This window comes from Thermobia domestica, chromosome 18 (genome assembly GCF_964235325.1).
Source record: "Thermobia domestica chromosome 18, izTheDome1.hap1.1, whole genome shotgun sequence".
Taxonomy (NCBI): domain Eukaryota; kingdom Metazoa; phylum Arthropoda; class Insecta; order Zygentoma; family Lepismatidae; genus Thermobia; species Thermobia domestica.
The window spans coordinates 19,447,508-19,468,183 of NC_137471.1; the positions used below are offsets into that span (position 1 = coordinate 19,447,508).

At 35.9% G+C, this 20,676-nt stretch overlaps 1 protein-coding gene across 3 annotated transcripts in view; it reads left to right on the plus strand.

The window, feature by feature from the left end:
• dre4 (SPT16 homolog, facilitates chromatin remodeling subunit dre4) overlaps positions 1-20,676 on the plus strand; it is a 147,790-nt gene that overhangs the window by 90,682 nt on the left and 36,432 nt on the right. For 2 of the 3 annotated variants that reach the window (XM_081746042.1, XM_081746043.1), the window contains exons 19-21: positions 6,781-6,862; positions 11,844-12,039; positions 18,377-18,454. In XM_081746042.1, coding sequence (XP_081602168.1) covers positions 6,781-6,862; positions 11,844-12,039; positions 18,377-18,454 — 356 coding nt within the window. The remainder of the gene's footprint in view (positions 1-6,780; positions 6,863-11,843; positions 12,040-18,376; positions 18,455-20,676) is intronic. The other variant, XM_081746044.1, reaches the window with a different exon arrangement.

Consider the following 20,676-nt stretch of genomic DNA (forward strand, 5'->3'; position numbering starts at 1 on the left):
TGGTAAAAACACTTTCCCAGAAAACAATTTTAACATGGAGCAGAATTCGCGCCCTTCTTTTAATATACCACACCTCACTAAGTATTCGGGACACGTTACGGAGGATCCCGATAGGTTCTTTATGCTCTTTGACCATCTGGCACTATTACATTCATGGAATGAACAGAAAAAGAAAGAACTATTACCTATGTACTTACAAGACGTAGCACTTGACTTAGTTCTACAATTAAAGGCCCAGAATCAGTTAGATGCGCTTAATTATGAACAATTAAAAGACAAATTAGTTGCACTGAGTAGACCAAGATTACCGGCATATCGAGCGGAATTCGAAATTTTTCAAGTCCAACAAGGTGAAAACGAGCCTATAGATGCGTATTTTCTCAGAAAATTAAGGGTCATTAGACAAGTTCTGCCTCAGGCCACCGAGGAGCAGAAAATAAATTATTTATCCTTAGGTTTAAAGAAAACTTTTTTGCAAAAGATAGCGTTAGAAACATTTACAACTGTTCACGCCTTACAAATGCATTTACACAACCTCGAGAAAGCAAATGACCTAATGAAGAAACGAGATTACGTGGAATTACAACAGGCATTTTATTCACTCTGCGATCAGAGTACACCAGTCAGCAGTTTACATTCATCAGCAATCGCTGGCGCTTCCTTCCCTGTGCATCAACAACAACTGACCTATCCAATATGTAACCCAACACCTAGTTGGAATCAATACCAGCAACCAGCTTCAGTTTTTCCTACACCTTCAGCACCACAGCTACAGGGTGCATCACAAAATCAGATAATTCCAAATCCTTCCCCCCAAGTTGCTAATCCGAATCCTCCTCCCGAACCCCCCGCGCCTAGCACATCTAGTAATTCCAGTGCAAACAATACATTAGATTTCACTAAATTAGCAAATCAAATGGCTGAACTATCTCTTCTTGTAGCTCAAAATGCCATTAAGAACTCACAATTTAGGAGAGGTGGACGTAATAATTATAGGTCGAAAAATACAAATAATGGAAATCAAAATCGGCAGAGAAATGGAAATAAGAACAATTCTAAAAATAATAATAAAAATAATAATAGTAATCCTAGGCCGGAAACAGTTACGGTATGCGGTACGTGCTATAAGAAAGGTCATTCTTCCAGCACATGTTATAAGAATAATCAGCAGGGAAACGCCTAAGAGGGCCCCAGGACAAACCCTCTCAAGAACATGTTCTGAGGGCCGAGAAACAGGAAATAAGTGAACAACAAAGATTGGCAAATACATCACTTTATGCAGTAGCTCCGTTATCAGATAGAAGGGAGAACATTAAAATGTTAAATCAGGAACATAAATTATTAATTAATGTAACAATTAATAAAGAAAAATATCCTGTAATCATAGACACTGGCAGTTCATTGAGTCTTTGGCCTAAAAATTGGCTTCCACCAAACACAAAATTGATTCCTTTTAGCACTAATCTACGAGGAATTGAGAATTCTGTCGTAAATTTACGCTATATAGCTTTGATTACATTTAGAATTGGCTCAACAACATTTTCTCATTATTTCAGAATTTTAGAGCATGGAGATTTTTTGCCTTTATTCGGTGAAGACATTCTAAATCGATTACAGACCAAAATTGACTTAAAGAATAACATGTTGTCAGTATACAAGAAACCACGGCCTCCGCAGTATCCAATTGAAATTGATACTCAGGAAAAATTATCTGCTAATGCTATGCATACAATAAAACAGCACAAGTCGGCTGATGTTTTCACAACCAGAAAGGTTACCATACCAGCCAGGTCACATTTCTTTTTACCAATTAGTGTCAAGAATCGGCAAAAGAATAATAAATATTTTTTCATCTCTCCATTAGAAAATTTGCTGGACAAATACGGACTACAAACGTTACCTACTAAGCTACCTAAGAATAATTTGACTTTATTAATATCAAATCCTACTAGTAGACCGATAACGTTAGTAAAGAGCACTCCAATTGCTTACGTAGAAGAGAATCTTCAAGAAGTAGATTTACAGGGTAATTGTCCAGATAGTGACCATGATGACGAAACTTTTTATAGATCAGAAAAAGAAATTCAGGATCGATTAGAAGAAACAAAATCATTCTTTGATATTAATTTGTTTGACATAAACCCGGATTTATCAGAAGAAAAAAAGAAAGCCGTACAAGATTTACTCTTTAAATATAGAGATGTTTTTTCCTACACACCAACAGACATTGGATATTTCCGAGGTTATATACATAAAATACGGATAGACAAAGGAGCATCCTTCCATCAAAGATCTCCTCCGGTTCCATTAGCAGTCAGACCTCAAATTGACTTACAAATCAAGCAACTCTTGGACGCAAATATTATCAAGGAAACTAGCGATAGTTCGTTTTCATCACCATTGCTCATTGTGAAAAAGCCAGGGACTTCGGAATTCAGGTTAGTTCTTAACCTCCAAGCTTGTAATAGGTTCTCACATTACCTAAGTATACCATTTCAAAATACGGAGGATATTCTACACGTTTTAAGAGGAAAAAACTCTATATCCACAATTGACATAAAATCCTCCTATTTCCAGCTATTGTTGCATCCCAAAAGCCAAAAATACATGACTTTTGAGGTCAACCATACTAGAAAGGCATACAAATTTCAGAGATGTACCATGGGTCACTCCAGTTCCGCCGCCGGACTCAGTATAGCTGTACGCATGCTTTTAGAGGGTCTACCACCCCGTATAACTGCATTCGCTGATGATTTGGTCATAGGAAGTAAAAATTGGAAACAACAGTTATCAGATTTAGAATTACTTTTTAAAAGATTAAGAAAGCATGATTTTCGTGCCAGTCCAAAGAAGACCCACTTACTATACACAGAATTGGACGTTTTAGGCTTCACAGTTAGTGGGAAAGAAATCAAGATTTCACCCAAAATCGCCAACAAGATTCGAAATTTTAAGAAACCAACTACTAAAAGAACTCTGAAAAGCTTTTTAGGATTATGTTCTTATTTAAGAGCACATATCAAAAATTTCTCAGAAAAAATAGAACCATTCCAGTGCCTTTTAGACAAGAATTCAAAATTTAAATGGACCTCTCAGCATGACGAATTATTTGAGAAACTTAAGACTGACATCATACACGCGCCATCTTTGTTTCACTTCGATCCCTCACTGGAAATACGCGTGTATACGGACGCTTCCTCTATCTCCGCAGGAGGCTTATTAGCATGTTATAACCAAAAAACGAAACAAGAACGTGTTGTTGCCTATGCTAGTAGACGTTTTACACCAAGTGAAAGGAAAGCATCCACTTGGCAAAAAGAGCTGTACGCCTTAATTTATGTTTTGAGAAAATTTAGATACTTCCTACTAAATAGAAGATTTAAATTATTTATAGACGCCAAATGCTTGACATCTCTCACAACACAAGCGGACAAAGTTGGAAAATTTAGTCGCTACCGAATATTCTTAGCAGACTACAATTTCGAAATACAACACATTAAAAGTCAATTACACCCAGCGGACATCTTTAGTCGTTTAGAAGATAAACAGGAGATTAAACAGGGAGAAAAACAAGAAATTGACAATTTCTCGGACACGGAAGATGCTAAAGTATTTGCATCCCATTCTTTAGACACTACTCTCCAAATTGAACAACCTATAATCCTACCAAATTTAGCAGAAGAACAAAGGAAAGATCCTTCATTCTCTGACATTATTACTGTTTTGGAAAATAAGGAACCTAATAAGTTGTCTACTCTTCGGGCCGCAAAATATTTTTCTCTAAAGGACGGGATATTATACAGAACACAGAAGCATCCCCAATTAGGATTGTTATATCTACTTTGTGTGCCGAAATCTTTATTAAGTAAGTGGTTTGATGCCTTACACAATAACCCAATGGCACCACACTTTGGATATACCAAAACATATCAATCGGCGCTTAGGAAATACTACTTTCCTAATATGAAAGCGTACATTGCCAACAGAATTAAAACATGTATTTCATGTCAGAAACTCAAGAAATTACCAGTTAAACCAGCGGGTCAATTACTCCATCACCCACCTAAGCCGATTGCAACAGCTTGGCAATATGATTCTATTGGAAAAATAACAGTGGGAAATGGGCAATTTAAACATATATTAGTGGCCATAGAAATGTCCACAAGATATTGTGTGACCAAGGTTGTGGACAACATAACAGCGGAAGAAATTGAACAATTTCTCATATATGACATCATACTCAAATTTGGACCTTTTTCATATTTATATCTGGATAGACATCCAGTACATAGCGCTAAGAGGCTGCAAAATTTGGCAAAATGCTATAAATTTGAATTTAAATTTTGCCCCGCATACGACCATAAAAACCTAGGCGTAGTGGAAACATTCCACAAGACAATACAGAATGCACTTAAATTTTTCGTGCAAGAAAACCAAAATCTTTGGCCGAAGCTGATTCCATATATTACATTCGCTATTAATACATTTGTGCAAGCCGGAACTAAATATTCTGCTTTTTTCCTCATGTATGGATATGAACCTAAGACCATCTCTGATATTGCGTTAGCGTCAACTCCAACATTATGTGTCAACAAAGAACATTTGAATAAAATACGTGAGAGTGTACAGAATAACTTGATCGCTAGCTATAATAAGCAGAAAAAGTATTTCGATAGCAGACACCGACAAACTCAATTTGAAAAGGGACAAAAAGTACTGGTCTACTTTCCTAATCGGCAAATAGGAGTGCCGGAAAGTTTTTCAGCGTCCTATGTTGGACCCGTTCAAATCCTGGATAGACTGAATCCTAACCTTTATAAGATAGAATTTCCAAATTCTTTTCGGAAGAAAATACAAGAAATCTCAATAGACCGAATCAAGCCATTTTATCAAGAATTACAAGACATAGAACAAGAATAAATAACTTCATTTTATTTTCTAAACGAGCAAAAAAAAAAAAAAAAAAAAAAAAAAAAAAAAAAAAAAAAAAAAAAAAAAAGTGCAGTACTCACACTAGGAAGAAAGAAATACAAAGACGACTTCAACAGATAAAAACACTTTTCATAACGACACAAACATTCATTTCCTCTTTGTTTTATAAAAAGCTGAATCATTATTCTTCAACTGAAAAAAAAAAAAAAATGCTGAGATCTGCATTTCCGCATTTAAAAGGCAACTGATCTTTTACAAGGACAGCCAAACATAATTCTACATTTTCATCGATATTTTTTTCTTTTCCTCTGTGAACTACATATTGTCACCGACATTATGCAACATAAATATTGTACAGGATGTTCCAAAAGTTATGACCACTTCTACATTATACAGGATGATCAGGAATTCAGGACCATTATTACTATTGTCATTGGCATTTAAAATTGGATTATTTTATTTAAATACATATCTTTAACGCATATATTTTAGAAACTTTTACACCTTATACAGGGTGACCAAGAATCACGCCGTTCGAATCAGAACTTTCCAATATAAATTATCTTTATATAACCGTATTAATTACAACTTTTTTAGTATTCCTAAGCCTTATTATTTTATACATATTATATCGTCGTCTTCGTTCGTTACCAAACAAATCTAGAACGACCCGCGTAGAAATTTCATCTCCTATTCCATTGGAAACATTTAATACCAATAATACAACTAAGGAGCAACAGCTAACACAGACTCCAACCCCACTTACTATAAGTGAATTAGTTTATATTTATTGACGCCAAGCCAAAAACAGCCCTATCTCGAGGGAAATGAAGTATCATGTACCATGTACGGATCCTGCCTGTATATAGGGACCACCTGTTTAGTGCTCTATATTCCGCTACCACATTACTGCTCCGAAAAGTGATTTTCATTTATTTCAGTGCCACAAGTGTTTAGTGCTCAGTGATTTTTTGTGTGTGTGTGTGATTCCTCAGTGTTGCCAACTATCACATAAAGAAAAATAACCCTTCGGCTTATTTTTTAAACAAGCCAGGGGGGTGTAATATCCTATGTGATGTCGTAAACAAGCAGTTCCACGCTTCAATGTTTACAAACAACACCACATGGTTCGGCAAGAGGATCTTCCACCAGAGGGACCTGCTATCACCTGCAGACGACGTTTAGCCCCTCCTACGGAGCAGAAGACGAAATCGATGCAGAAGCGCCACCGCCACCCAAGGGACGCTATAAATTGGGCAGAAGAATCCAGCTCAGTACCAGTTTTCTGGTGACCCTCCTACTGTCTGCTTCGGGACTTTAGGAGTAACCTATCCCAGGGCCTCTAGTCTGCTACGGGACTACGCCTATCCTTTCTCCTGGCTTTGCCTGCTTCGGGGCTCTGTCTGGGAATCCAAACCTCAGCCACTTTGCCTGCTTCGGGGCTCTGTTGGCCATCTAACCTACCCACTGCTTGCTTCGGAGCTTTGGGAACCTAATTCCACTCCACTTTGCCTGCTTCGGGGCTCTGTTGGAGATCCTGTCTGCGACCTTACGGTCAAAGACTACCTTTTACTTACCCTTTTAAAATAGAGAACAAAATTGTATAGTATTTTGTACAAATACTCTTATAGTGGATTTTTATAATAAAAACTGGTAGTGGGAGTCGATTCCGGACACTCTTTTTATTAACTGCTCTACCTCTTCCTTATATGAGACGAAATTACACAAAGTTTTACAATATCTTACTAAACTATTTATTAATAAGACTGCGACAATTGCTTTATTTTGCGAGGTAATGTGTAAATTCCTTTTTTTTTTTTTTTTTTTTTTTTTTTTTTTGTATTCCAGCCGACTGATGTAGAAGAAGACGAAGAATCAGACAGTGATTCAGATTATTCCGAATATTCGGAGGAAAGTGATGAAAGTGAAGGTAAGAATATTTTTTTAAGCAAATAACACTCGTGTTTTGATTTCTATTCATGTTTCAGATTTTCCATAATCAAATACAGTAGACTCCCGAGTATCCGGCCTAGTTTTCTTTTATCGTAATTAGATGAGGAAGGCAAGGCGTTGCATTGGCAGCATTGCCAAGGCATTGGAAGCAGGCGTCTGCTACGATCCTCCTACGTGTCGTGTGCAAAATGCAAGTTGTGACAGGAAAAGAGCAGCGTTCTGTTCCTTGTTCATTGTTTCGTCAGTGTGATACGGACCTCAATACAGTACGCTGGCCGCTGTTCCTGATTATAACTGTACAGTACTGTATTCGTGAATAGTTCTTGGGAGAATGCTTAATGTTCATAAAGAAATGAGTTCATAGAACTCCGGCCTTTTTTTGTTATCCAGCTTGCCCTTCCTCCACATTAGATCGGATACCCGGGAGTCTACTATATAAGCAAGAGGGGAAACATTTAGTTAAATAATTAATGAGTAGGCGCTTGTTTACGTAAATACAAGGAAGACTTTATCAGTATTATGGTCTTGATCTTCTTTGTTGCTAAGCAGCTAACAGTTCATAGACCCAGGTTTCAATCCCCGGTGGGAATATATTCCTGTGTGCGCAAGGAAAGGTGGCTTCTGACAGTTGGGTAGAGCACGTGGAGTATTTTAGGCGCTGTTGCCAGAGGCTCAGCAACAGAGACAGCAGCTCTGGCGACAACCTTAAGACGTTTAACAAGTCTTCTCAACTACCAGTAACAGCGCGGTCAGTGACCTTCGTTGCCTAGAAACAGCATGGAAGAATAGTTCTGTGATTGGTGAACAATCCTCCCTCTCGTTTTGTTTACAACATGTGCAGCTATCTGTCAGAGGCCACCTTTCAGTAACTCGATAATCAATATGAATCTCATGTTATGCTGTAGGTCAACGTTTTTATACAACGTTGCCGAGATTTTTTGTTAGCGGAAAATGTACTGTAATTGTTGATGAATTGTTATTAGTTTCATGGTGAGGTGATCTTATCTGAGATAGCTTTAGAGCACAGGGTGGCCCATATTTATGTGTCTGATGTTTGACTGACTGTAGTATTTGTTAATTCTGGACAAAAAGTTTCGATATGGCAACATTGTGTAGCCTTAGAGTGGAGATAACGGTCACTGGACTTAAAACTGTTAGTGTATGCCAGACTGGATGGTGGAACGGTTGTCTCTGAAACAGCGTGTGCGTTGTGTGCGTTTGTATTCTGCAACGACAATTACGCAGAGGCTCGATCTCCCTAATTGACACCACCTGATTTTTCTTATGGAATGTTTTAAAGGACAAAATGTATCAAGATCACATACACAGTTTGGCCAAACTACGGAAAACTACCACAGAAGAGTTGCACAGGATACCAGTACGGATCTGTCAAGCCGCTTGGAACAACGTTACTATTCGTATCCAGTCATGTATAGATTTGGATGGTGCATTGATGAACCATGCCATGGAGAACAAAGATTAAAATTCTTGTAAGAAAAGGTATGAGAGTAATGTGTTTATGTCCTAGTTACGTTGCTAATTTCTTTACCATAGTCTTCGTAACTTCATATACGTAATTATGGTCCACCTTGTATGAGTTCTAGGTTTGATAGAGAATTTTACTGTCTGATGAAATTAGTTTCAAAATCTCTTTTTACAAAACATACAAACTTGTTTTGGCACACACCAGAACAGTAATGGGCAATTACTTTATTTATTTATTTATTTTATTTTATTTTGTTTTATTTTATTTTATTTTATTTGTTTTATTTTATTTTATTTTATTTATTTATTTATTTATTTATTTATTTATTTATTTATTTATTTATTTATTTATTTATTTATTTATTTTATTTTATTTATTTATTTATTTATTTATTTATTTATTTATTTATTTATTTATTTTTGTGATTGTAGGGGTTTCTGTTTGTTTGTCCTATATTGTGAATATGGAGTTGATAATGTAACAATATTTCAGCAGCAGAAATTTACATCATCTTGTTCATCTCAGTCATAGGTTGGTGGGCAACATGGAAATTTTAAAACTTTTCTCTCGCTTGGGAGAGCTGTTTTATACTTCGTAATTGCATCTAAATATTCTATCCTTAGTCTTCCTCTTCCTGGCTTCCCTTCTGCCTTTCCCTCTATCAGCATGGTGATCCAATCGGAGTGCAGAATAAGATGCCCAAGCATAATGTTCCTTCTTTTTTCTGTTAGCTTCATGATTTGTCATTCTTCATTAGCTTCCTTTAGTGCTTCTTCATTCCCTTTCCTTTCGGTCCATGATAGCGCAGCATTCTGCGCCAACACCACATTTCAGATGCCTTCAATTTTTGTCATTGTCCACGTCTCTGGTCCGTAAAGCGCCACGCTCCATACTAGGGTCTTAAATCGTTTACGAACGTCCAGCGACACATTTTTTTGATGTTAGCAATCCTCTTTTCTTATTAAATGCTTGTCTAAATACTTGTTACTGTCTAGGCTAAAGGAAAGACAGTGATAATGAGAAATGAATGAAGTGGTGGAATGAAGGAAGTGGGAGGAAAGGAGAGAACCCCGAAAGAAACCCACACACGTGTTTGTCCACAAATTTACTTGGTGCGAGCTGGTATCGAACCAGAGACCCCATGCACCGGAGGTGAACGCTCTACCGCTGAACCACCCGACCCCTACCTGGGTTCGATTCCCTGCGGGAGCTCATGTTTTTCGGACTGCACGTTAATCAGTAGGTCCAGTCTCATATAACCTCGCCGCTAAACGTGACGTTAAACTCAAAAAATCAACTCAGACTGTCGATTTGTAACTCGCGGTAGTTAACAGAATTTATGTATGGATGGATGTGGTATTAAATGAAATTTTCAATTACAAATCGTAGAAAATATGACATAGAAATACTTGAACAGTAGTAAAAGTCCATTCATTCATAATTAATAGTATTGTTTCATGCAATCTGTACTGTATAATTGGGATTTTATGATATGAGAAAGGAAGCAGAAGAGAGAGGAAATAAACAAATCCACAATTTTTTTTTCTACATGTTCGAATTCTGTGAAAATTCTAGTGAGAAGGTAAATAAACAGGTACTCGAACCAGGGTTTCCAACTTAACGTAACGATGGGTTAACAAGTTTGCTACCCAGTCCGCACGCCGCCAACAACACATTTCCAGGAGAGCGTTCACCTCTTGTGCATGGGGTATCTGGTTCGATCCCAGTTTTTGGGCCAGATGTGTTTTGTGGTGGACAAATACCGTGTGCGTGGATTTTCTCGAGGTTCTTCCGTTTCCTCCCACTTCATTTATTCCAATATTTCATTCATTTCTCATCATCATCGTCTCCTGTAGTCTACGCGGCATAATTATGGAACGTGGAACTGAAGGATTTAATTTCACTTCAATTTTTGAAGTTGTTGGTCGATATAGTCCATGGGGGTCGCGAGAGGGTTTCATGGGGAGTCGCGAAGATAAACGGAAGAGAATATAATACCGGAAAATATTTTAAAGTATTTTGAATTTTGTTCTGATAGGTATAATTTTATTTTTATTACACACTGTTAAGAAAAAAAAAAAGTTACTAAACATTTTAACAGGTGCCGAGTTGTTGAAAAATCAATTTAAATGAAAGAGGTACGATATGAAACTAATGAGAACTGGATATTGAAATACCAGAAAAATACAAATGCAACTAAACCTGCATATTGAAACATAATGAAAAGTTAAAGCTAATGAAATACCTGAGCATGATGTGATTTCTCTAATGCGGCAGTGTCCAGTTCAATCTTCATGACGCTCATTATCAAGTCATTTAAAATACTCAATAACTTTTTTTAACAACTGTCCAAGTTTTTTTTAAAACCAAAATTAGAAATCACTTTAATTTTTTTTTATCATATGACCCAAAATTAAGGAAGTTGTGAAGTTTTAAAATTTTTCAAATGGTCTTCATTTTGAAACAGTATGATGGATCGGATTCAGTATTTAGAATATGAATGAACTGACCAAATTTGGTTTTAATCTATTCGCTTTTAAGGAAGTTACTGTATCCATTATATACAAGAAATTGATTCTACTAGTATAGAAATAGATGGATATCGTGAGATCTCCGCAGCAGGTATATTAAAAATCCCACACAAACGTATTAACAAACCAGGAATTATAAGGGGTCGCTGACAAGAGGATGTGATAAAGTGGGGATCGTGATAGGAATTAGGTTGAGAACCACTGGTCCATGTAGTTTCTGATCACTGGAAAATAACCATATTTTATTGAAACCGGATCATTAACAAAACATTTACATGGGAAATCTGGCTCTGTAAGATAAAGGTTAAGGGAATTAGCAAAACAGTGTATAAGAATTTTTTTTTTTTCCTGTAGCGTGTATGAAAAAGTGTATGAAAGATGTGTGTTTATTTAATTTGCTCCATAATAAAATGTTATAGAGCAGTGTTTCTCAAAGTGTGGGTCGCGACCCATTGGTGGGTCACAAGCTGTTTTTGGTGGGTCACGAGAAGTTTTTCCTTTCAATTATGAAAATTTTATTTTGATGCAGAAACATGTTATGAAGTACTATTCAGTAAATGAAAATTGGATGCGTTTGTAAATGAGGTAAAGAGGAAATGGTTACACAGAGCCCTCGCCCTGTTGTACAGTCAGTAGAGATGCTGGGTTGGGATGAAAAGAGAGTGAGGGAGTCAAAATCTGTCATTGGGTAGGGGATTGCGTCGGGAGTAGTGTTAGCTTTGTATTACCTTTCTATGGAAACGTTTTAAACCTCTCTATGCACGAGTACAATTTCATATGATACAGTTATTGTGAAAGAATGTCAAAGTATACTTATTTGAATAAAAGTAGGTGGGGCCACAAAATACTTTTTATTATCTAATGTGGTTCGCAGTAACAGCAAGTTTGAGAACCATTGTTATAGAGAGTATTCAGTGGTATTCTTGTTTTGTATTCTTTAGAAGAGCTGGGTAGTTCTGAGGAGTCGGGTAAGGATTGGTCTGACTTGGAACGGGAAGCCGCGGAAGCTGATCGAGAAAGAGAAGACGATTTCCACGACGAGTACACGAAGGGCAAGAAAGGAGGCAAGCGGGGTTCTGCTGGTTTTGACCGACATTCAAGTAAGAAAATGAAGTCATCGTCCAAGGAGAAAGACCGGTAAGATATTTCATTGAAGTATTTCTAAAACTTGATTCCGAATACATGATGTAAGAGTTGAAACTGTTAGGTCCTACAATTTCCGAATTCATTTTCCATATGCTCTAATATTTGCCAGAGATCCGTTAAATTATTTTTAGAAGGTATTTTTTTTTGTTTTGTTTTCTTTCATCTCCAGAAGCCAAATCTACAGTACTACTTTCGAAAGAAAAAAAAAAAATCTTCGTACCGAATACATGGATCGATTATATATGTCAATATTTACAAAATATTTACATCTTTTTTTCAGTCAGATTAAGACTGTACAGAGATTGCTTGTTCTGTCCGAAATTTAAAAGGACATGACGGAATTGGCGTCCAATCGATGAACAAGTATCTTTGTTGTTTGCTCGCTCGAAGATGGTTGTCAGTACCCCCTTGTGTATGTGATGTCTTGTACTAAGAGACACCACATTCACAAGAGTGTGTGGACAGCATGTATTCGTGTTTTACTTTGTGGGTGTATTGTTGATTTAAAATTTAAAAAAGATGCTGGTTCAGTTATGTTAGATTAGAAAATATCTGTATTATCAGTAGGTAAAGTTTTGTAAAACAGGCGTTAGTTTTGTATCTTTTTCTTAGTTATTTCCGCACTATATACGAGGATAAGTAAAAAATTATCCGCAACGTAGCTGTAACTTTACGTTATTCGTACTGACCTATGTCCTCGTTTATTTTATTGTTATGCTGTTGTGGTTATGCTGTGAAAGTTTGATCCCAATTCCTCCATTTGTCTCCTTTTGTTGCAGATAGATCATGGCCGCTCCATAAGAAGTTTACACCAAAAACATACAACGAGCAGTGAACGTGACATGGTTCTGTTAGACGGACGAGTAACTGTTGATGAAATGGCACATTAGTCATGGTTCTGCGTACGAAATCATCCTCAACAGACTTGGGTTTCATCAAGTTACTCGTCCGGCTCCTTCCTCGTGCATAACACTTGTGCGACCATTTTTGAATTTTTCAATCCATTCGTAGACTCACTGTTGCGGCAAAACAGTGTTCCCATAATGTGCCGAAAGTCTTTGATGGATTGTGGCCTCTGATACACTTTCCGACCACAAAAACCGGATCACTGCTCGTTGTTCCTCTTTGGTGCAAACTTCTAATGGCGCGGGGCCATGATCTATCTGCAACAAAAGGAAGATAAATGGACGAATTAGGATCAAACTTTCATAGCATGACTAGAACAGTATAACAATAAAATAAACTAGGACAGAAGTCAGTATGAACAAAGTTACAGCTTCATTGTGGATAATTTTTGACTTATCCTCGTATTTATAAGTCCTACCAATAAGTAAAAGTATAGGGCTTTTAATTGAAAGGTGAGGGATTTATGTACACAGAGATCAGACATTGGCCAGTTTAAGTGTGCAGCTTTACGTAGTTTATTGTATTTTTAGAAGAAAAACCTATTTAAATGTAATGAAATTTTATCGTCAATATCAACATACGTGACAACTTAGGCTAGTTTAAGTACAGGATAGCGAAATTGGAAATTAAGTTTCTTTTCCTGCAGGTCATGAATGATGTCTATCGGCTTACTTTATATATATATATATATATATAAACTGCATGTTTGCATGATGATTCGGTGGATAGTGATGAGTCAGTGGTGGTCGGGAATGTATTACTTGTTAAATTTTTAATTATTCTACTGGAATATTAAAGATGCATTTTGCTTAAAGCAGTGCACTAATTAAGTATGATAGAACCATTTACATCAGCAGTAGTTCAAATTTTAAGACTAACTGGTGAAGGGTATCGTGCATTATGAGTGCTCGTATGTTTTAAGAACAAAAATTTGTTTCAGGTCTTGTTAAAACTGGATTTTAAAAGTAAAATAAGTTTTTTATCTTGCATGAAATCAATAAATCAATTTTTTTTCCATTATACTAATAATTAGAATTAAAATTACAGTGCATTGAGAGGCTGTTAAAAAAAAAAAAAACTTAATATTGAAAATGAATTATGTTGCGACTTAAAAAAAATCCACTCACCTTGTACTCACAGCTCTTGTTTTATTTAGGAATGTATTCTTCTATATTTCAGTTTGGTCTGCAAGGTGACTGCATTTTGTATTGAACATGTACTCTATAGCTTTAGCTACAATTATATTGAAATATTCTTATTGACGGATATTTAGAGAATCTGTAATAATATTTATTGAGAATTATTTTTAACATTAGCATTCTTATTTTCATTTAATTTCTTAATAGGATCAATTCAGATCGTAGCGTATTGCTCCTCGGCAAAAGGTATCATTCAGATGCATCATAGTGCGTATTTCATTCAGATAGTACCAATAAACTATTGGCTCTATTGGCTCTTTTCCCCAGTTGAACAGCTGTCTTTGGAGCCAATGATGACCAGATAAGCTCGTTTCACTATATTTTATATTTATGTAGTTTACTACCTGTTAATAATTGTTACAATGAAACTTATGTTTGCTAGCATGTCCAAAACAAAACACCCCAACTTGCATAGATGACCAATTTACAAAATGATAATATATATTCTGTCAGGCGGCCGAATTAAGTGAATGGCAAATATTACTGTATTGTGTGTATTAACGACAGTGAAACTCATCTAACGTTACCACTGTCAGTTTCACAAAGTGCGGCAATTAGGAAACGAGATTGAGTCTGTAAAAAAAATGTAAATGAATAATTTACTTTGGTTTATTCAAGTTAGGAATCTCCTTTGTTCACACACAGCTTTGCATGGTCCAGTAAGTTATGAATAACTTTAGGAAGTCCTGGATTCTTATGGCGTTCAAGGTATTTATCACTCTTTTCTGGATGATGGAAATGTCATCAGAAAAACCTTCAAAGGTGCTTTTAATTTGGAAAAAACAAAGTAATCAAAGGGGAGACAAGATCGTACTGGAAAACCTATGCTTTCTTTCAGCAGCAGTCATCAGATCGTGTCCATGATGCACTATTTCTATTTCGTATTGATACATAAAGGGACCAGTTCCCTTTTTCTTTATATCTTCTGTTTTTATTTGGCGCATTGTCTCCCTCCTCACCTTTCACGAAATCTGATATTCCCCTGAAACTTGGATTTCGTCATTCAAAATGATTTTTGAAACTTTTATCAATCGTTTGATTTGTTCTAACAGACCTGCTTATATCTGGGTGCTCGTCATCACAGACTCTCTTCCAGCATTGAACCTCTTATCTGTGCTCGTGATCCGTCACGGACTCTCTTCCACCATTGAACCTCTTACTGGGCGCCCGTGATCCTCCATAATCTCTTCCAGCACGGAATAGAAAGGTAATTATTTCCATTTTTTTTTAACATCCCCCAAATGTTTCTATTGGAAATTTCCATAAGCGAGCACAGAACTTGATATTTATTCTTCCTTCCATTATTGAAACGGTGACGAGGTAGTACAATACCAGTCTATATATAGTCGAGTCATACACCACTCTAGTGACCGATCAAGCTGGAAATTCACGCTTGTGTTCTCGAAATCATATCCAAGATTCACCACTATGAAAAGCTTCCGTACCAAAATCACCTTGGCAGAAAAAAAAAAAAAAAAAAAAAAAAAATCCCTCAACGTTTCAGCTTTTGTAAGTGACCAACTTAATAAAATACTGAAGTACGTGGCACATCTACTGGTTCCACAGAATTAAGTAGGTAGGCAGGTTGTAGAGATGGCCAACTGTGGATTTTACTGCAATTTTACTAAAATGTAAAATTTAATACATATCCCTGTTGGCCTGTAGATACAGTCATGTGCTTGATATATCTGTAGGATGATCATTTGTTTAGGTTGAACGTTGTGTGTGAAACCACAGCCAGCGATCGTGGATTTAACATCATAGAGGAATGTGTACTTCACACTTTCTTTTGGTTTGGTGCTACTTCAAATATTTTACAATGACTATATGGTACTAATTAAAAGACTAATGATGTTACTGGCATTCTGAAAGCGTAAATCTGACTAGAATTGAATGATATGTAATCCGCATGTGAATTGTGTGCTATTCATACTAGGGAGAGAATTGTACAAGAGGGCCGATATTTAACATTTGGCCGAACTATTTTCTTATTGATAGCAACAATAATAAAGAATATTTTCTACAAAACGTACATATTAAACACCAGAAGATTACATGATTAGTACATTATTTATTGTCCTCTTTGTTTTTGTCTTCAGAGAAGTGTCCCCACGTAGCGAAGTTGCTTACACTCTCGCCTTCGGTGCGAGTAATTCCGGGTTCGATACCCGGTGGGGACTTTTTCAGGCCAGCTATCCTAGAGTGTTTTTGTTTCTGATGTTTTCTCATTCACATCAAGAAAATGCTGGAATGGTACCTAACGTAATGGTCCTAGCCTGCTTCTTTCGTTCCCCATTTTTTTCTTCTTGCCCAATTCCCCGGGCAGTATAGTTACCGAGGGACATAATACGTCATACGCGACGGGCTAACATGGCCATTGATGCCGAAAGCCGAGCAAAGAACTAACGATCATGCCACTAGTAAAAAGTGTCCTCGCTTCAGTACATTTCTAATCGTGATGTTTTATATTGGTATGAAGATCCTGACTTCATGGAACTGTTTTCAGATATATCCGTGCATGGGATCACGAGAAAAATATCAAAATTATGATCTTCGAAGTACCGCTTATGCCAATTATAAAAGTGCCAACGTATTAATTCATTTGTAATTGCGCTTTTTTACACTGCATTGAGGTTTCTTAATCTACTGAAACTTAAAAAAATATATCTGTCTATGAGGTCACTAGAAAATACTCAAATTTGAGATATTTATATTTATTTATATCTCAAATTTGAGATCACTTTTCTAGGCACCCCATGGACGCATACTTGTACAGAGTTCCGCTGGATTTAGCGTCCTCAAATTAGCATAAAAATGCAATTAAAAATAGGTTCATTGGATTGAGAATCCTCAAATGAGCATAAAAAGCGCAATTAAATATAATTTCATTGGATTCAGAGTCCTCAAATTAGTATAAAAAGCGCAATTAAATATAATTTCATTGGATTCAGTCTTCAAATTAGCATAAAAAGCGCAATTAAAACAGTTTCATTGGATTCGAAGTTCTCAAATTAGTATTAAAAGCGCAATTAAAACCTAATGCTATTGATTCAGTGTCCTTAAATTAGTATAAAAGGCGCGCTTGAAAATAGTTTGTTTGGAATCAGTGTGTCCTCAAATTAGCATTAAGAGGCTGACTTTTAAAATGAACAAAATAATTTTAACATATAGTTATTAAAATTAAATAATAATGTTATTTAAAAAGTAGCTCACAGAATATCAGAACAACATGATACGTAATCAAATGCAGTTGAGTGCGTTTCTGTACTCGCTGCCTTAACTTAGATTTTGGGAGAAATGTTATTGTGGCAACACTAATTTCTATGGATGGTAGCACTGAAAATTCTTGAGGTTCATATTTTCTGTTGTAGAATAACATTATCTATGATGATGGTAAGTTGCATTTGATTATCTCCTTTCACTGAATAAACAAGCAACAAGAAAAATTGTAAATTTTGTATTATTTTTAGTAAGTCAGGCTCTTGGAAACGCAATTAGAAATGTGTAGAAGCGTGACCACTTTTTACTAGTGACATATTTGTTATTTCTTTTCCTATAAGAATTCACTAAACAGGTTTAATATTTACAAGTGAACAACGTACATTCATGTCCAAAATGATTGTCGCATATGAATAACAGTCTTCTTGTAAGAATATAATTTGATAATGATACTTTTAATACTGATACTATGTGTATAATCGGGAAATGTATATTTGTGGTAAATCTCATAGGAAAAGAATTATCAATACGAAAATTAGAATGAGTAAAACAAAATGTTGCTAAATGGGCAAGAAAGTTTTATTTTCATTTTATTGTTCTTATTTACTGCTCTTTTGACATGAAATTTGCCACATACATGTCTTTGCCGATTATACACATACTAACGTTGTAAGAAATACCGGGCGAATTCGTTACCAAATTATATTCCTGCAACAACGTATTTATAGACATACGACAATAATTTTGGACACGAGTGTACATCTGAAGATTACGTCAGTCTAATACATAATGTTGTGTCTGTTATGACAGTTTGTATAAAATATTCTTGGTTTTATTTTTGTTATTAATAATAGAAATAGTTAGCTTCGTGTTAAAAGCTAAGCCTCTCCGATTCAATTCTGTCCGAAGCATGTTTGGCTCTTCTCTTAAAGGAGGTTCTTTCAGCTATGATTAGTATTAATAATTATTTAACAAATAATGCGATTGTTATTGATTTCTTTCAGACATTCTTCGTCCAAACATAAGAAACATAGTTCAAGTAGTAAGGATCACCACAAAGATAAATCTCATAGCAAGCACAGGTACCTATGGAGTGCGTCATTTATATATATCGCATTTACTCAACATGTAAAAATGTCCTTAAATTCTTAATTTAGGCTTTCATTGGCATTTAAAGAAAAAAAAAATATATTTGCATATATCGAAAGCAAAATATTAGCAGTTACGTGCTAACTATTGCAAGCATTCTGTAAGCTATTGCTTGCCACTTATGGTACTAGTTGTGAATTATCCGCCGTGGTTGTACCTGAAAATTCGCATTTCTTACTAGCTGCATGATATACAGGGTGAGCACAAAAGCAGTTCTTAATTTGAAAAGGGTATAACTAATATTAAAAATACTAAACTGCTGAAATTTTCACGGCAATTACATAAACTCAAAAGATTTTGGTGATGTTCATTGCAATTATAAACATTCAGTGTGCGTCACCTGTTATACAGGGAACATCGAGACGATAATCCAGCTCCAACCACACATTGTGAAGCGTAACCGGTGTAATGGAGTTTATGCATTCAGTGATGCATTCGTGAAGACTCAAGGTTGTCGGTAATGGAGGTACATAGACTAAATCTTCCATGTCTCCAGGAAACCATTAGTGCACCTATACATCTGATACGCTTAACAACATGTGATTGAAGCTGGATTATCGTTCTCGATGTTTCCCGTGTAGCAGGTGGCGATTACATCGAATGTTTATATAATTCTCATTAACACCATCGGAAGCTTTTATGAGAGTTTATGTAACTACTGTGAAAGTTTGAGCAGAATAGTATTTTTGATATTAAAAGTTATAACCATTCCAAACCAGGGACTGTTTTTTGTGCTCACCCTGTATATAATACACTTGAGTGGGCCAATTTTAGTATTGATTTGGTATCGTGAGGGACTTCGGGAAGTTGCTAAAATTTGAGTATCGAACTCTCATCTTCAAAGACAGAAATAATAATGGGAATGTATTGACTACGTATCGCTTGGAGCAAAATAAGATACGGTATTTAAAGGAACACATGTGGTTCTGTTGCCATGTCGTGAATATTCCGCTGTGACACCCGCTTTGCTCCTCCCACTTCTGAATGTGAGTTAAAAAGCGGAAACATTGTAATGTTTTTGTTCTTTCTACAGAAACCCTCACTCCTAACCACTACACAGCGTTTATGATTGGTCTCTTTCTCGGTAACCTTAATAACTCCGTGACTTAAGTTCCTTTCTCAATAAAAAATCTCGCGGGATTATGAACTGTCAATTCGCTCCTAATTGTGCTTCATTTATAATAAGCGTCTGTTTAGTTAAAGCCTGTTATGGGTCGCTGTGAAGTTGAATTTATACATAAGGTAGTATCAAAGTAGGTTCGGAATTATACGTCCTTTTCAGCACCGAGGTGATGTGAGTCGTTTAGCTGTACCATTGGATCCGAACCATATGAGCTTCCTGGAATCGAACCTGGTATCTTAATTCAAAATTTGTGTTACAGCATTTAGGAGGGGATTTTTACTATCGAAAATAAATTAAACAAATCTGTGTGAAGAAAAGTGAAGATATTGGAATGGAATGAAAGAACTCACGTACACACTGTGTTGTTTACAAGTTCACATGATTGGAGGTCGGACCAAGACGACTATATGTGAGTCTTTTGTCAGTGAATTGCAAAATAATCGTTGAAAGTTAACATGCTTAAAAGAACTTTCGCGTATTTTCTTACGAAGAAAAAAAAAAAAAATGATTGAACTATCCCCACACGTGGATTGAACGTAATTTTTTGATCAAAAGATCCAATATATTTCAATCAAAAAAAAAAAAAAAAAAAAAAAAAAAATCTTGTAGGCCAAATATCTGGAGAATTACATATAGTGTAGCCAAACCCAAACTATCACTTAACTCAGTATGATGTGCTTATTCCGTAGAAAATACGGAAACTCGATTTAGGGGCCGTTCAAAATTTTTTGTGGCTCTCGATCCAAAAACTAATTAGGGGCCAAGATCGCAATCTTTTGATCCATTTTCCCTTAAAATTCTTGTTTTAATCTACCACTGGCTGCTAGATTTCTGGCTACAACAGCTTGAAAAGCTAAAAAATGGGGTGGGGTGAAGTTGAATTATGCTTAGATCCTTGTATTTTTAAGTTCATGAAGTGTAAGTTCACTGAAATGTTTTATTTTCCAATGATGGTCCATAAAACATAAAAGCTTATTAAACAGAATTATAAGTAAGTGATACAAAAGAAATTATTACTACATATACAATTTG